Below are 18,480 nucleotides of genomic sequence, written 5' to 3' on the forward strand. Positions count from 1 at the left end.
AGTCCATTTATTCTCACTGTTGTAAATAATTTTGTACGGAGTGGTTTTAGGGAGTCTACTAACGTCGACATCGCTTAAATCTTCTAGATTACCCGCGAATGTAACTTCTTTCCGCTTGTATACATTATCGTGTAAGTGTAAAGCATATAACTTACCATTGGTACCGGGTTTACCGAATCCTTCTGTGTCTCCGAGATCAGAAAGCGCAATTGTATTACATTGTCTTATCGTTCCAGGGCCTGATGCATCAACCATTATTTATAATATGGAGTGTTACACTTAAGTATCCTATATGTACAGGTTCGTGTTTTACATCTAAAACAGAAATTTTAAGGTCTGAAATAATACCACGCTTTAATTTTTTATATTGTAATGATGAGAAAGATTCCGTTCTACCGCTATTGTATTTTACATCTTTGACCGGAACACTTCTGAGTAGAGTTGAAGGACTTTCTAGTTGAATATTATCCGTCGTGCTTATTTGATCAAGATGGATGAACAACTCTTTATAGGGAACTAAATCAGGTAAGTCGATAGTATCTGCAATCACTATCGTGCCGCTTGGTAATGTTATTGCCTGATTAAATCCAAGTGTGTATGCTAAGTTCTCACCAATAATTATATCTGAGTTTTCATTGATGATTTTCACTGTCCCATTGGCCTCACTTTGTGTGATAATAATTCCAGTAGAAAATTCATTATAAAAAAATTCATTATTAAAATATTCATCATTGAGTGAGCTTATGCTGTAATACTGATCAGGTATAGTAACAATTCTATTAATTCTACCTTGGTCATTTGTTATCATTATCTCATTATTACCTCTCGCAGTACTTATATTGGTCCACCGTTGGTAATACGTTACATCGCATAGTGCTACTTCGAGTTGTCCATCCGAGTTATCGATAGTTTGAAGCAGTTCAATAGACTGGCCATTTGTTATTCCCGGGAGTGTAACATACATATTAAATATACAATGATACTATATCATAACTTAAATATGAAATCAACTTACATTACTAATCAATCGATTATAGTAACTGCCTCTGGTGCTGAATTTTTAGTTACATTCCCCGATATCTTTGAAAAAACTAGCGATAAAATGGTGCACGATTGGTTTCACAATCCGATGCAATTTTGGCAGAATCAGTTAAACTTTGCCGTATGGTGTGCCACAATGGGATGTGGCGTATCTCTTTACGCTCCAGGATTTGAACTGAATAAGTCTGTTATGTCATTTCACGTGTACTATCAGATTAGACGTATACTTAAAGAAATTAGTGCTCCATTACCGCAGGATCGAGCGTGGAATTCCACAAATAATCAGCACGATAAGAAGGCATTCGAACGTATTTGTAATTAATTTAATGTTTCTACGAGTAAAGATTGGCGTCTGAGTGGAGTTAACCATGGTCTAGGTATTCCATACGCTGGTGCACACTCTGTTAAAGAAGTCAGCGATGATTTACTGAAAAGGGGTCGGCTCCTTCCGAGCTTTGCTCTCTCAAGTAATGAGTGGAGAGATGATCGTATGAACTTTAAGGGTGGTGTTGCTTTCACCATCCAAAAGGTTGAGCAACCACCCGGAGACGCTTGGAATGAATTTCTTAATGATAAAACGGAAAATAATTTTACTAACCCAGGATTTGTAAGAGTTAATGAATCGATAAGAACTTATGTATGGGCAATTCTCGGAGCGCAATCTCAAACACGAACGTCCATTATCGGTTCTGGGACGGCGCTCGATGCACAAAAACAGTTTGTCGCAAACGTGGAGGACGCCATTAATTCGCCAGTTGACATACCATCGTCTATAAAGCGTTTTCAAGATGCATTACAGTACGCTCAATCCAAAGTGGACTTCGTTTATGCACCGGGACTATACATGTCTCCGAGTAATATGGAACTTAAGATCGGTCAAGTGATAGGTTATAATAATAAAATTGTTATCGCTACCGATCAACAAAAACCAGGTATAAATTCAGATATGAATGTCGAATTAGTAACGCAAACGATCACGGGTGAAAAGGGAATAGTCAAGCCGCAGTTATCTACTAAAACATCTTTTAATGCACAAACATCTACTGATGCACAAGTGTCACCGCATATTGCGGCTAAAAATCAACAACATATCGATGAAAAAACAGCGCTTGTAGTAGGTGGAGTCTCGGTTGGCTTACTCATGATTTGGTGGTTAAATAGTTCTTAGCGAACACGTACAACAGCCCTGCAATTGCTACGATCAACCCCCACAAGTTTTGACTAAGCCAAGTGGTGGTCTTAGCTAATAAATTCAATAGCCAGGAAACAACACTCCCTATTATACCGGGAAGTGCGGCCGCGGCTTTCTCAGCTAGCTTTCCCAGTGCTGAACCTAATGCTTTTAAATGCTTTTTTATCCACTCTCTTATACCGTTTTTATCGTTAGGCGGTGATCCGCCTCCACCACCTGTTAACGAGAGAGTCAAAGTCGATATGATAAATCCCAACGCGGTTAAAATACTGGCAATTGTTATTCCCTGTTCTCTGAACAATGTTTTAATTTTATCGGCCAGTGTAGTGTCATCGTTTATGACTTGATCGATAGTTTCTCGAATACGACTGATTTGCGAACGAAGTGCCTTTCTATTACTGGAAGCTGCTTCGAGGCGGGCCAATCTTTCCTCTTCTAGGTTACGCAATCTTTCAGCAACGCGACGTCTACTGAATTCATCGCCCGCCTGTTCGAGTTTTGTTTTCTCTTGAGCTATATGCTTGTCGATTTCGGATAGCTTGGCTGTATTATTTATCAGTTCTCCCCGCATAGTTTGCATTGCCTTGTCAAGACCTCGTAATTCCCTAATACTGAACTCTGAATGTGGTACCTGTAACGTTGAATTATCGTAGTAGGTATCCAAGATTTCTCCGAGTCCGTCCGAGGCCACCATCGAGGCTGCTTCCAAATCATCTGTATTAACGAGTTCTTTCCTCATAGTCTGAAGAGCCTTAGTAGTCTTCGTGGGAAGTCGTCGGTAGTCTACAAAACCTAATTCATCACGAACAAAGCCGATGCCTTTTTTAGCGGCTATCGTAGACAAGGCTAGGGGCTTACGAGTACGAGAATGCATAAGATCAATATCCGGAGCGCCACGCAGTTGCAATATTCCTTTACTATCTAGCATAAACTTTGAATATTCACGACCTATTGGGATAACATAATTTTTATCATCTTTTAATGTATCGTAATAATCATCAACGGCTGATTGTAAAAGTTCATCATTTACGGTTGGGATCATAAAGCTGGTGTCATCAGTACCCTCTTCGATGGTACTAGTATCAGTTATGTTATCTAGATCAAAGTCATTATGTTCAAAATCAGTCATTTTTATATTAAACATAGGGTACATGTTTTCAATATAACAATGTCTTCGCAATACGGACGCAAGTTAAACCCACAACGCAGACTTCGAGATCCATTGGGGGTCAAAGCAATTCGTCAGTCTGTTACTATAACTAATAACCCTAGTACCATCGATCAGAATCAAACGCTTCTGGTTCGCTTTCCTAATCTCGGCGCACATGATGTGTTAGTTCCGGGAACTGTCCGACTAGCATTTACGATTGTTTTGAATTCTACCGACGTTAACAGGGAGCCGGTTCAGAACTTAGGTCGTGCTATCGTTAAGAAAATCGCTATTAAAATTAGCGGTAATGAGGTTTTGAGTATCGACGATAGCGATGTATACTATTGTTACATGGATCTCTGGAGAACGGATAAAGAGCGGGAAAACTTACAGTACCAAGGTATTTGTAATAAGAACACATTGAGACTGCGCGTAGGTGCTGAAAATGGTGATGGTACCATCGTAAAAGATCAGGCCGTTGCCGACGCATTAGGTAACAGATTTTATATTCCCCTAGACTTTGAATTACTAGATTCCCACATGCCCTTTTATCAAGCATCCCTAGGTGATAGGTTAGAATACGAACTCACTTTTAACGACTACGGTAGAGTAATCAGATCCGCTAATGTAGATGCTAGCTATTCCATTGACAATATCTCGCTCGAGTACGATATGATAACGGATCCCGAATTAGCCAGACAAATTCGTAACCAGTATTCGGGAAGTTTAGCCATTTTGTACGATCGCGTGCTGCGACACCGAAAGATCACGAGGGACAAAAAAGATACGATGTGGAATATCAATCTAAACGTCCCCACGAGGTCGTTGAAGGGTATTTTAATGTTGTTCGAGGATCCCTCTGATGCGTTTAAAAGAAATACCGAGAAGTTCTACAATCCCAAGATTACAAAAGTAGACAAGCATCCGGATTGTTCCCCGTAGACAAGCATCCGGATAGACCTTCTAGCTATCCCCAAAACGATGGACTCAACTTCGATGGTATAGACGAACCTACACCAATATCACAAATTGATAAGGTGGAAAAGCAAAATAATTTAGCTATAAATGTTTTCGGACATTCTAAAGGAATTGTTGTACACAGGATAAGCTCCGCTCCGGAACATATTCCCAGAATCAATTCATTTCTGATCGAAAAAGATGGTAAATATCATTATACGTGGATAAAGAGTTTAAACAGGGTGCTATACGATCAAACAAAACATAAGGAAAAGAAATATTTCTGCGAAAGATGCCTGCATGGGTACAGCAGACAAGATCTATTAGAAGCGCATAAAGAAGACTGTAGAGGTGTTGGACAGAATGCTATCAGGATCGATATGCCTAAAGAGGGAAAAAATATTATTAAAATTTGAACATTATTGTAATCAAATGCCAGTACCGTACGTAATTTATGCCGACTTCGAAGCGCTTATCAAGCCCATAGAAAATACCAACCAAAGCAATAATACGTACAAAACTCAAGAACATATTCCTTATGGGTTTGGATATATAGTTGTAAGGTATGATGGGAAAACAAACACTCCCGTGATTTACAGAGGTCCCGATGCAGTGGGAAAGTTCCTAGAATATCTACAAAATGAAGAGAGAATGATCAGGGAAGAATTATCGTGTAAGAAACCCATGCGTATGACGATAGATGATTGGAGGGCCCACAAGAAGTCAACGAGTTGTCACGTTTGTAATAAACCCCTTCATAGGGATTCCGTAAGAGATCATTGTCACGTCACGGGTAATTATCGGGGAGCCGCTCATAACGAATGTAACTTGAAACTAAAAATGAATGCTCAAACAATACCCATCCCCGTTGTGTTTCATAACCTTAGAGGATACGATTCACATCTCATTATGCAAGCTATCTCAAAGACCGACGGTGGTTTAACCTGCATTCCTAACAATATGGAAAAATACATATCGTTCTCGTTGACTAAACCTATACATTATAGGGACAAGGATGGGAAATCTAGAATAAAGCAAAGTAATGGGCTTAGATTCATAGACTCCGTACAGTTTCTGTTATCTTCCCTGGACAATTTAGCTAAAGCGAACAATCCCGATGACTTCGCGATAACAAATCAATATACCGATAAGATAACTCGTCATTTGTTGCTGAGAAAAGGTGTATATCCTTACCAATATATGGATGATTGGTCTAGATTCGAAGAAACTGAATTACCACCCCTCGAATCATTCTATAGTAACTTAACAGAATCTAGAATAACAGATGCCGATTATGAACACGCTCTGACGGTCTGGGATAAATTAGGTTGTAAGAATTTAGGCGATTATCACGATCTGTACTTAAAAACCGATGTACTGTTACTCGCCGATATATTCGAGATATTTAGAAAGACGTGTTTGAAACAATACGGCTTGGACTTGGCATGGTACTATTCCAGTCCCGGACTATCGTGGGATGCATTGTTGAAGAAGACCAGCGTAGAACTAAAACTACTCACAGATTACGATATGCACTTGTTTATTGAGAAAGGATTAAGAGGGGGTATATCGATGGCGGCGAAAAGGTATTCTAAGGCTAATAATAAATTAGTGGAAGGATACGATCCGAGTAAACCCGACACGCATATATTATATCTCGACGCTAACAATTTGTACGGATGGGCTATGAGTCAACCTTTACCCACGGGTGGTTTTGAATGGGTCAATGTGAATGATATCAATAATAATGATGAGAATAAAGGGTACATACTAGAAGTTGACTTGGAATATCCGAGTTCGTTACATAAAGATCATAACAGTTATCCGCTAGCTCCCGAAAGATTAATGGTTAATAAAGACTGGATGTCGGAATATCAACGGTCCTTGATGGGTAATAGTAGGTTAGCTAACGTAGAAAAACTCGTACCAAATTTGATGGATAAGACAAAACATATAGTTCACTACAGAAATCTCCAGTTGTATCTATCGTTAGGTATGAAACTAAAGAAAATACACAGAGTTCTTAAGTTTGATCAAAGCCCTTGGATGGAGCCCTATATAAGATTGAACACAGATTTAAGAAAGATAGCTACCAGCGATTTCGAAAAGAATCTGTATAAGCTCATGAATAACTCGGTATTCGGTAAAACTATGGAGAATCTAAGGAAGCGTGTTGATGTTAAATTAGTCAGATCTAATGAGGAAGAAAGACTCAGGAAACTTATAGCCAGTCCGGCTTTTAACAGAAGCAAGATATTCGATAACGACTTAGCCGCGTTGCATATGCAGAAGAGTAATATAAAATTCAACAGACCGGTGTACGTCGGTATGAGTATTCTCGACTTGTCAAAACACTTAATGTACGACTTTTATTACAACGAACTTAAGAAGCAATACGGCGATAGATGCGAGGTGTTATATACCGACACAGATTCTTTGTTGATGGAAATACAAACCGAGGATGTGTATAAAGATATGGCAGAAAAAATAGATATGTACGACACGAGCGATTACCCAAAAGATAATCCACTGCACAGCGTAGTAAATAAAAAGGTGTTAGGTAAGATGAAGGATGAATGTGCTGGGACCTCTATAGCGGAGTATGTAGGATTAAGACCTAAGATGTATTCTATAAAAAAGTCCGATAATGGAGAGATAAGAAAAGCTAAGGGTGTTAAGAAGTATGTGGTAAAAAAGCATATCAAACATGAACAGTATAAAGAATCATTATTCAACGGTAGAACGTTCAAACACGAGATGAACTCTTTAAGAAGTTACGATCATAGGATATATGGATTAACAATGAACAAGACATCATTATCCCCCTTAGATACAAAGAGATGGATTGATAATGATGGTGTTACTACCTATGCTTATGGTTATGGTGGTAATACCGTACCGTCGGGAACTATGAACAACTCTTCTCGTACAAATGCCCTACCCGGTCCATCTTGAAGATAATAAAGAATAGGCTCTCCTTCTTTCGTAACCAATCGACTAATGTTATACGTCTTAAGGGACCATATGGGATCGGTTGCGCGACGTAGGCCTCCTTCGAGTTCACCTGCCTGGTATAAATATCTTACCCTTACTCTATCCGGAAGTTTTTGTTCTTTGCCTCTCCTCGGTGCTGAAGATTCGGAAGTCACGGATTTCATTTTAATCGCATCGGATGGTTTCTTCCCTATTAATCTCGTTACTTCATTATTCAGCGCTGATACAACGGCTGATAATCGTGTCACCCATTCGGTTGATCTCAGTCGCTCAGATTTCATTTCGATCCCATACTGATAGCCAAACAAACGTTCCGCTAGAGTCCGGTTAAATCTTTCAACAATGGCTTGACTACGGTGGGCCTCTCTTTCACCACGGACGATTTTGACGTTGTGCTTTGTTAAAAGTTTAGTTACCGATCCCATAAACTCTCGATCGGGATCTACTTGAAATAGCTTAGGCCATTTTAGCGGTCCACGTTTATATATGCGACTCAGTGCATTAGCTACTTCTGTTGAATCTTTCGAGGTTAATGGCTCAGCCTCTTTGTATCGACTAGCCACATCCACTACTGTTAAAGCGTATTTATACGTTTTGCGTTTTACCTTATCATGAGGAAGAAACAACAGGTCTGCCTGATGAACTTCATTCGTTGTAAAAATATCAAACATCTTCCTCGGTATATAACGCGGTGCCGGTAAATATATTTGCCACATCGCTTGTTTCTTTAACCAATCCTTGGCCACATCTTTAGATACCTTAGCCACGGTGGCTAATTTTTTTATTGCTCCTACACCTTTCCAATATCCTCGTGGGCTATAGTAAATTTTATTCATTATTAATTAATATTGATGTTTCGTTTAATACAAATCCGGCTCCAGTGGAAGTGAGCCAGAACCCCCATTACCTATAAAAATTTATATCATAGACTCCAGGTGGTGGTCAATTTAACTTAATCTCATGACTATCGTTGAATCGCATAATCATTTACACATAAAAAATTCCCCCTGTAGTAGCAGTATAGGTATATGAATCCAGCTCCAGTGGAAGTGGTCCAGAACCCCCATTACCTATACTACTCATGTAAACTCCTTTATTATGAGGAACACAACGTTTCGGAGTATAAGCCTACTCCTTCATCGGATGAATGAATGATTTTGTGCAGCGCGACTATCATTGTTTATCGTCGTTTTTACGTTCTCCGCTTTTCAAATTTGATTTCGATAATGTGTTTGTGATCAAGAATGCCCAAAAGTATTACAATCACAAAATGTCTGTGTTCACTACATTATCATTGCTCATGCGATCTGTTTTAAATATGTTTCAATTATTCACCTGTATCAGATGTAGTAGTGGATGTGGTGGTTTCTGTTGTTGTTGGCTCTGCAGTCACAGTGGTTGTCGATTGGTCTGTTAGGGAAAGGAAGCTGTAGAATGAACACTGTCGGTATTTATAGCATTGGGCAGATTTGGGTTAACTACATTGTATCAATCAGTTTTATTCAGTACTCAAAGGGCCACAATGTGTATTTACATGTAGGTGACGTGGTTGTTAACTAACAATTCTGTTTCTATGTGACATCGCGTGATAAACATATGTTGACAAGTTACATAATATAGTATCATTAGATGAAGTTAAAAGATCTTCCAACTTATGGACATTCGGATGTACAGAGTAGAAAGATGGCAAATATTTATCACGTAAATGTTTGTAAGCTTGACATACCAGGAGAAAGTGAAACTCATCTTCAATTGATCTTGTGTTACACAATGTGCATATTCTGTTTCTTCTATTAGTGTGATTATATCTACCAGTCTCTATATACAGGTTGCGAGAGGAACATCTAAATCGTGCTAGTGCAATTCTTCTTCTTTTTAAAACTCAAGTTTACAGAGGTACGCCTCAATTTCAATATTACTTTTCATGATTCTATAATATAAACATTTTTTTGATTTGGACATTAATTCTAACCATTTCTGCAAATAGATATCTTTTAGTCTCTGGGTGAAGGACATTTAAAAGAGCGGTTCTGATTCTACACACTGATTATACCACACATAATTAAAACCCGTAATAAATAATAATTTTTTTTACGTTTGTTACCCAATTTCGTTTTCCAGTACTGTCGTAGAGTTTTAACATGTCATAGCACTTCCTAGGGTTTCTATCATGAGTCATGTTTATCAACATTACGGATAGGGTTTTGTGGCTTTTCTTTTCCGTTATTTGAATGACATGTGGAACTGATACACACGAGAGAGAGAGAGAGAGAATATATTAATGTAAACTCCTTTATTATGAGGAACACAACGTTTCGGAGTATAAGCCTACTCCTTCATCGGGTGAAAGAATGATTTTGTGCAGCGCGACTATCATTGTTTATTGTCGTTTTTACGTTCTCCGCTTTTCAAATTTGATTTCGATAATGTGTTTGTGATCAAGAATGCCCAAAAGTATTACAATCACAAAATGTCTGTGTTCACTACATTATCATTGCTCATGCGATCTGTTTTAAATATGTTTCAATTATTCACCTGTATCAGATGTAGTAGTGGATGTGGTGGTTTCTGTTGTTGTTGGCTCCGCAGTCACAGTGGTTGTCGATTGGTCTGTTAGGGAAAGGAAGCTGTAGCATGAACACTGTCGGTATTTATAGCATTGGGCAGATTTGGGTTAACTACATTGTATCAATATTATTAATCTCAATAATGTGTTACTGTGTATACATAAAGTGAAAATGTTAAGGTTGAAGTGTATTTATTTGACAGTTCAAAAGCTCTTTTGAAAGTTACGCATACAACTTGTAATTGTATAAAAATGGTATTTGTCGAGTATTATATGATCATGGTAAGACCAGTTAATCATGTTGTTAAGAAGATAGTATCAGAATGCTCCCTAAGTTATTTGTCAGCGTGGCGGAAGGCCAAAGATCGTGAAAACGAGTTCGGGAGGTTATAAAGTGGGATCTGTGTTAATATAAAACTTTCATTTCACATTCACATGTAGTTTCTTGAAATATACGCTTGGGTTATCATGACATGACAACTGGTCAGTAATTTATTTTTACATTTTTGTATCATTGTAACATTATTTAATGTTGTGATCCTGATCACGGGCCAATGTTTCTGCATTATATGCTGTGTATTATTGCTAAAACAACTGTTGATTGTACCATCCTGTTTGAGCTTTCTGTCTTTATTCGTTCCGTACATAATTCGTCGGATCATTTATACGCTTCATAATGTAACTCAAAGTAGCCATGGAAAGCCAATTTGAATACAAGTACACGTACGCTGAATAAAAGTAGCAAACCCTCAAATAATCATAACGAGAAATCTTTCATTAGGATGGATTATTTTACGTCATTAGGAAAACGGTATGCATACATGTACATGTATGTAAGAATGTGTCCTGTGTACCCTAAACCTGCATTGGAAAAGAACATTTCCGATATAATTCAGCTTTCGAATACAATGTCCTTATTTAATTTTGTCACAAATGTTTTACTTACAAGATTTTGATTTTATTTAATGTATATTTTCCCGTTATTTAGCTTTTGGTACATGTTGTGGTCATCCCTTTCAGACAACGAGTGAATGCATTCGAGCAAACATTTTGATACGGATATGGAGGAGCCGGTTGTGGTTACAGTACCCCTATCATGAAGGTGGTATTAAGTTTTAATGGGATGTAGTTCTTATGAAATGTAATCATAGAATGTGTATGCTAACTTTGTTTATTTTAATTAATAGTTTGTCGTTCATTACGGCAATCGACCACACGCAAATAATCAAACGCATACAGATAAATATTAATATGTAAAGGTAATCAGATCATATAACCAGCTTATCACGTATCCCCGGGACCATAAAACATCGTCATCAGTCGACACTCACCCATTGTAGTAAACGGTGTACTTGCTGTTGTTGCAGTTGTCGGTGTGTCCGAAGTACTTTGACTGGTTGTTCCTTGTGAACGTGGTGCCTGCTGTGTTGACGGGGGTACTGATGTGGCGGATGCATCCGACATTTGTTCCTTGGAAGTTATATTCATTTGACCTGAAGCTATTAATAACATATTTCTGTGGCAATCACTATATCCTCGTCAGACATTTATCTTAAAGAAGGGATGTAAATTCTTGACATTGTGAGAAACTAGCAGAACTATTGAGCCGCGTGTCATGTTTATATTTACTAAGGAATTTGTTCCAATACAAACTACTGTGAAAACAGTATATACGTTGAAAGGTGCTGGATACCAGTCACGTCAAATATCATCAAATTATCTGAGTAGATCATGGATCAATGTCAAAAGATGGGTTTTTTTCAAAATGGCTCACTGCATTTTCGTTTGGTGGAATCTGAAGTCTGCGTCGAAATTGTAATTTGCAATATGATACATTAATTATTAGATTTATTAATGGAATCTAATCATTAAAAGGAATCACACTGGAAGCAATTAAAGTAAATGGAAATAATTTCATGTTTTCTCGGAAATGAAGCAACATTCAAATCATGCTGGGAATCAGATTCTCCTTAAGCGTGAATTCGTAATTACATTAATTGATAGATATATTTGATTTATACACTCATACATACCATCAACACGTATCCATATATTTGATCCATTCCGATCATGGTTATCATAGACTATTACTATTTCTGCAGCTGCTTCCAGCAACATCCTGTTGTATTGGTTCACGTTCACGTTTGTCAAGCGTTGTCTCCCGTTACCTGAGATGTTAAGTATCCCTAGGCCTTCCTTTATCCGCTGTTCTATCAATGTTACTCGTATATTCTGCCCTGTGATCCTAACAACACAGCTGTTGTTCACACCGACACTGTCAGGGAAGCCCGGGGAATGGAGGTACACCAGCCCGTTTACTGTTAGTCTGTTAGCACCTGTAGTACACAAATCCATACTGCCTGAAACACAGTGCATATGACAAGTAGAACAATTTACATGTTGGGTTAAAATTAGCGACATGTGGTGTGGGTCATATCAAGCAAATTGCTCACACGCATGCTTGTTTTTGTATTGGCATCCGGTTGATCAAGGACGAAATGAAGGGAACGCGAAGCTCAAATGTAAGGGTATGGAATTATTTTCCTTCCGGTAACAGTTAGGTGACAATCGGAATATACAGCTGGTCATAATGTTAGATAGGTAGTTGAAAGCATCCTTTGGCCGGTGATTACAGAACATGTACTCTTGATGGCAATGATGGTGAAAATATGAGATGAATACAGTAAAGCATTCCCGTGCATTTTGTTGTGCCATGAAAATGGTCCAATTAATATCTAACACGATTCTGAAACATGGTACTTACACACGTCTAACCTCTGATCTACATGTCAAGATGTGTTAATGAATATTGTAACAAACAAGAGCCATTTGTTTTTTCGTTTCTCAAAACTAAGTTATGAGGAACAAAAATAGTAACAGAAGCATGGTCGCTGTTAACATAGTTATACCTCTTACGTGCATGTATCTATGGAAGTATCGTTAAGACGCGAATTACACGTAATCGACACATGTATATGCATAAGGCAACATCTGAATACGTAACTAATTACGTTACAACCATTTTAGATGTTGTCCCGTGTGACATCATTGTTGTATCTTAAACCTACTGCCACAGTATACTGTAATATTTGACTTTTTTCAATTAACCTAGTTAATAGCTATAGTGAACTAATAATGAGTCAGGGGCATTATTTAGGTAATTACATTATAGTAACTCACAATCTTTAAATCAAATAGTACTTGTGTTCCTGGCCTCAAGGCACTAATCGTTGGTCTCTAGATCTGCAGTCACTGACTCAGGATATTATGTCCTGATTTTTTTACCCGATACGAGAACTACAATTTCCTACAAACTCATGATTCGCACATGGATGTAGTATGCAAATTGGATGATTTCGTTTGTATTTTGTTACCACTGTCCCACGATACAGTAACGTGAGGTGAGGTGAATTGGGATTTAATACCGCGTTGAATATTAGTGCACTCTTATAGTGACGTGCCTTCGACTTTTGCCGGTTATATAGAGCCTCAGTTTTATCCCCTCAATTCAAAGCGCCAGGGTAAGCCAGACAGAGTAAGAAGAAGTATCACCTTTTGGAATGACGCGACTGGGGGATGGAAGTTACGATCTCTGGGCATTCGATCTATCCACTCGAAGGGGGTCCGTCATAAGAATAACCAGTCAGTCTTGCGATGACATCATTAGGCTAACACACTATTTTACTCTTACTTGATTCCGGGAGTGTCTTGTAGCAAACTAAGAATTATAAAAATGTGTTTGTGTTTGTTTAACACCGCCTTGAACAGTATTTCAGTTATATCAGAGATCCTGGCCCTGAGCACGGGGATGGTTTATAAACATCAACGCAGTCAAGGGCGAACCGGGATTCGAACTCAAAATCACAGGTTTATAGGCTTCTTACACGCGAATTACGACGCCTCAGACGACTGGGTCACCCGCGGCCACGTAATATATAATATGTTTTAAAACTTCTGACTAGAGGCCGCAAAACACCAATGATCATGATCACCCGTACCTTTCGCCATCTCTTTTGACACAACCCGCTGTGATATTGCTGGAATATTGCTAAAAGCGGCGTAAAACCATACTCACTCACTCTTTGCACACAAAGATTAATCATACATGTATTCACACTTCTTCACATATACGTTGATAGAGACAGGAAGTATACGTAGAATTTGTATTCATATCAAAACTACATTTAACACAAAGATTTGTGAATTATGCCAAAGCATGATATGAGCATGAATGAACTGTTATATTTAATTTGTAGTTGATAATCAGGAAAAAAAATTAATATTCTCGCCTAACAGCGTCCAGTAAATTATCATGTTTGGGTCAGGCAAACCAGTACGATGATAAATCAGCCAGAATACATATTGTAACCAACCGATCTTTATTGAAGTTGGCACTTACGATCCCTGCATAAAGGAATGTATTCTGTGATGTGCAGACAATGAAAACGATTTTGGGTGATGATATGCACGAGATCAAATGTCAAAGAACGGCAAACAACGAAGATCCAGGCTTGACAGAAAATGTAGTATATCATGGTTCTTTGCAACAATTGCGATAGGGAGCTAATGATTATAAGGTACACGTGAACTCTTTTATACATCCCATAATGCATGTACGACTATAAGTTTACAATATAGTGAAACATGTAGACATTACTGAACAGTGGACCGCTTCCGTGGTCTAGTGGTAGAGCTTCCGCCCGGTTCGAACCCGACCGCGTCATGCCAAAAGACGTTAAAAGATAGTACTTGTCTGTCTGGCGCTCGGCATTAAGGGGCTAAAACAAGGACTGATAGGCTCGGAGTCAGTATACTTTGTCTGAGTGGGGTATTCATGTTAAACTGCGTTGGGAATGCACATTCCGGGCAAAGTATATAATTCATACAGGACCAACACGAGCACATTTATCAATCACCTAAATGTGACTTGCACATGTTGATTGGCCTTTTACATGTATGATCAAGATAAGAGCAATTTCTTTTCTATCTGGGCGTTTCTTTGAACGAAAAGCTACCTAATCACACGTATGTACAATGCCACGAATTACATGAAACGTACAGCATAAAACACATATATCACCGTTAATAAATGGATCAACTATTAGTAAGTAAATATTGAGTTATTTTCATAAAGTTACCCTTCGGTGGGGTGGTGGGTGGTGGGGTGGTGGGTAGGGTGTGGGGGAGATTGCGGGTTCGAATCCCGCTGACAACACGTGTTTCGTGTACTTTTTCTATCACCAAGGGGTATAATAGGTAAAAGAGTTCCGTCATTGCCAAGTTGTCTCGAATTATAATTGACAATTCAGTCAAAGACAAAAGCGCCATGGCTTTTACTGGCTTCTCACCTTTAATACAGTTGTACTGTACTTCCGCAGCAGCATCTGTGACGTTACAGTTTCTTAGGGGTGTTGCGGTCATGACTTCACGGCATGACTGTTTCCCATTACAGTTGACGATCAGGCCATACTGACTGCTGGTGTGAACCTCACTGCACGACTGAGCAGATGTCATACGACATGTCGCGGCGTCTCCATCTCCATACGCCTCTTGCTCGACATGTATCCATTCACCGGCAGAACACTGAAGCTGTACTGTAAAGACTCTCGACAACCCCTCTATACATCTGTTCCCAGTTATGGCGTCACCTTTGAATATAATGTAACCATGCACTGTCAAAAAAACTTGGCTAAATATGATGTAAAGATATTGCTACAGCCAGGTAAATACCATATGCATTTTGAAACAAACGAGTTATAATTATATAGTTTCTAGGGGTGGAAGGTGCCTTTATGTATTTAAGACATTCTTTAATTTACTGATGTTTCAAATACGACATTACTGATGAAATCATAATGTGTGACTACAAAATATACTCAACAACAAAAGTTCCTGTGACACCAATATTTTAGTGTATTTGTGAAACAAGTACAGCAATTATTCAACATTACGAAATGCCACGCCTGTCCGAAAATGAGCGTCTGCGGGCCATTGGTATGCTTGAAGCAGGATCGAGTCAACGTGATGTTGCAAGACAATTTAACGTCCACAGAAACACCATTTGGTGTGTATGGCAACGTTGGCAAAAGACGAATGCAGCCAGAGACCATCCTCGGAATGGCAGGCCACGCGTAACCTATAATCGACAAGACAACTGGATTCGAACAACACACCTACGAAATCGATTCCAGCCAGCAACAGTGACTGCAAGAAGCATCCCTGGCCTTCGACGACTATCTTCACAAACCGTACGTCGTCGCGTCAGATTTGCAGGGATTGTCGCCAGAAGACCCGCCAGACGTCCCATTCTGACAGGAAACCACCGTCAAGCATGTCTACAGTAGTGCAGACAGGGTCTATGCTGGACGGCCATTCAGTGGGGACAAGTTCTATTCACTGACGAGTCTCGTTTTCACCTCAGCCACAGTGATGGACGGATTCGAGTGTACCGACGTCGAGGTGTACGTTACGTCAATCATTGTGTCAAGGAAAAAAGATCGGCTCGGGGGCGGCAGCGTTATGGTATGGGGTGGGATTACAGCAAGTCAGAGGAACCGTTTGATAGTGGTAGAGGGAAATCTCAATGGACAGCGCTACCGCGACGAGATCATCGGCCCTGTTGTTCCACCGTTTTTGCGTCGTCATGGCCCAGGCATTACCTTGCAACATGAACGCCCGGCCTCATATTGCTCGATTTTTCAGGATTCTCTTCAACAAAACAACGTGAATGTCATCCCCTGGTCTCTCACCAATCGAGCACATGTGGGATGAGATGGATCGGCGCCTTCGATGTTAACCACGTGTTCCACAGACACTCCAGGAACTTCGAAACATGCTCTAGCAGATATGGACATATATCCCACAGGACTTTGTGCGATGCCTGGTCCATTCCATGAGACGAAGGTGCGTTGCTTGCATCGCAGCCAGAGGTGGACACACACGTAAATTGACATTTTGTCCTGTTCATGTATATTTTATGAAATCACGCATTTTTCGAGGTCAGTATGGCAAATTAAACCATTTGAACCCTTACAGGAGTCTTTTATCTATTGCAAACCGAAATTGTTTCAGGTTTGGTAAAAAACATAATTTTGCATGAAATCTTATTCAATGTCACAGGAACTTTTGTTGTTCAGTATATGTAACGAGTGGGCTCCTAGCATCTTTCATTTCCAAAACTGGTGAGTATATATATGTTGATACGTAAATGGTGCAAACGAAGTCTGACATTGCCTATTGCATTAATTGTGTAGACATTTCTAATGGTATCTCAAATCAGCATAACGTCAGTGTGTATTATGCTGATACTTGGTATTGCAAATGAATCCCTTTGCACTCTACATAAGTGAAACACGACTGGCATTTCCAAGTCTAAGTCAGGAAAAGACTATTGTCTCAACTCTACTAACATATGAGCTCACGTAGTTTACGTTGTAAGTGAAGAAAGGCTAGTGCACAATTAAATTCAGTGGCACCAAGGGAGTTTGACGTTCGCACTTCTGTCAATTGAGTCGTAACAAATCACAGGTACACACTCAGTTAAATCATATTGCAACGATTGTCGCAATCACTTGGAAATCTGATGAAAATCATGTTACCCAGTACACTGACTAAAGGGAACGTCTATAATCCCTTCTACTCACCGTGTGTTGCCAATAAGAAATGTACACAAACCACAAACGCTCTTTCAGCATACATAGCTGTTAATCTCTGTTCTCAGAAGCACAATACGTTTTTTTGTTTGATCCATGGATACACAACACGTCGATCCTATTCAGGCATGACATGTCGTTCAGCTGTTGTATTCCTATTCAGTATGTAGCAAGTCGCCTCGCTGAAGTCACAAATGAATCACACAATGTAAACAATTCTCGCAGGATCATTTCAACACTGTTAGCACGTAATCACTCTCAAAAGACATCTTCAAAGTGTCGATTTCCATCCCAATGAATCATGCAGGTATACCTTCAACCATAGTTTCATGCCAAGCTCACAGTTAACAACATGTCATAACCAACACAAGCCAAACAAGACCCAGCAAACCCAACAAGTTGGGCTGGAGCTATTGATAGCTTTATGTAATAGTTCAGGGTCCCTAGTGGCCTATGAGGTGGCGGTTGTAACAAGGAAGTAAAATGACTACAAATTTCAGAATGCGTCAATGCGTAATGGTATTTCACATGTGAGGGTAAACATAGAGATTGCGATTGTCAGTGAAGTACTGTGTATACTCAGAGCCTCTGCATGCATGGAATCATAAAAAGGGAGAATAAATGTAAACAATACAATATGGCAGATCCGGACATTCGCCAAAAATGGAAAGATGCGCGTCGGGTCTTTTTAAAGGGTTAAAAGTAAATAACACAGACAGAATTACACCAAATACACTGTAAGTCACCTATCCCACAGGTCAATTGATGTATTTCATTCAGTCGTAAGGTCTGTGGCATAACAGCAGTACTCAAACTATATGTGTGTCAACTGACAAAATAGAACCACATAACATCTTATGGAAGTGCACTTGATGCACATCAGGATAAGGAAACAAATGCAGTTAGACTTTTCTGAGATGCAGTGCCA

The 18,480-nt window shown here is 39.2% G+C and overlaps 1 protein-coding gene across 3 annotated transcripts in view; it reads right to left on the minus strand.

Annotated features, from left to right (window-relative positions):
* The window catches only part of LOC139474442 (uncharacterized), a 30,389-nt gene extending 12,444 nt beyond the window's left edge, over positions 1–17,945 (minus strand). For 2 of the 3 annotated variants that reach the window (XM_071257467.1, XM_071257465.1), the window contains exons 1-6: positions 17,544–17,945; positions 15,249–15,548; positions 11,934–12,260; positions 11,232–11,399; positions 9,870–9,944; positions 8,670–8,744 (exon numbers count right to left, since the gene is read on the minus strand). In XM_071257467.1, coding sequence (XP_071113568.1) covers positions 8,670–8,744; positions 9,870–9,944; positions 11,232–11,399; positions 11,934–12,260; positions 15,249–15,548; positions 17,544–17,598 — 1,000 coding nt within the window. In that variant the 5' untranslated portion in view covers positions 17,599–17,945. The remainder of the gene's footprint in view (positions 1–8,669; positions 8,745–9,869; positions 9,945–11,231; positions 11,400–11,933; positions 12,261–15,248; positions 15,549–17,543) is intronic. The other variant, XM_071257466.1, reaches the window with a different exon arrangement.
* Positions 17,946–18,480: the final 535 nt, after the last annotated feature.

Source organism: Haliotis cracherodii, unplaced genomic scaffold (assembly GCF_022045235.1).
Source record: "Haliotis cracherodii isolate W230 unplaced genomic scaffold, xgHalCrac1.p SCAF_3, whole genome shotgun sequence".
NCBI lineage: Eukaryota > Metazoa > Mollusca > Gastropoda > Lepetellida > Haliotidae > Haliotis > Haliotis cracherodii.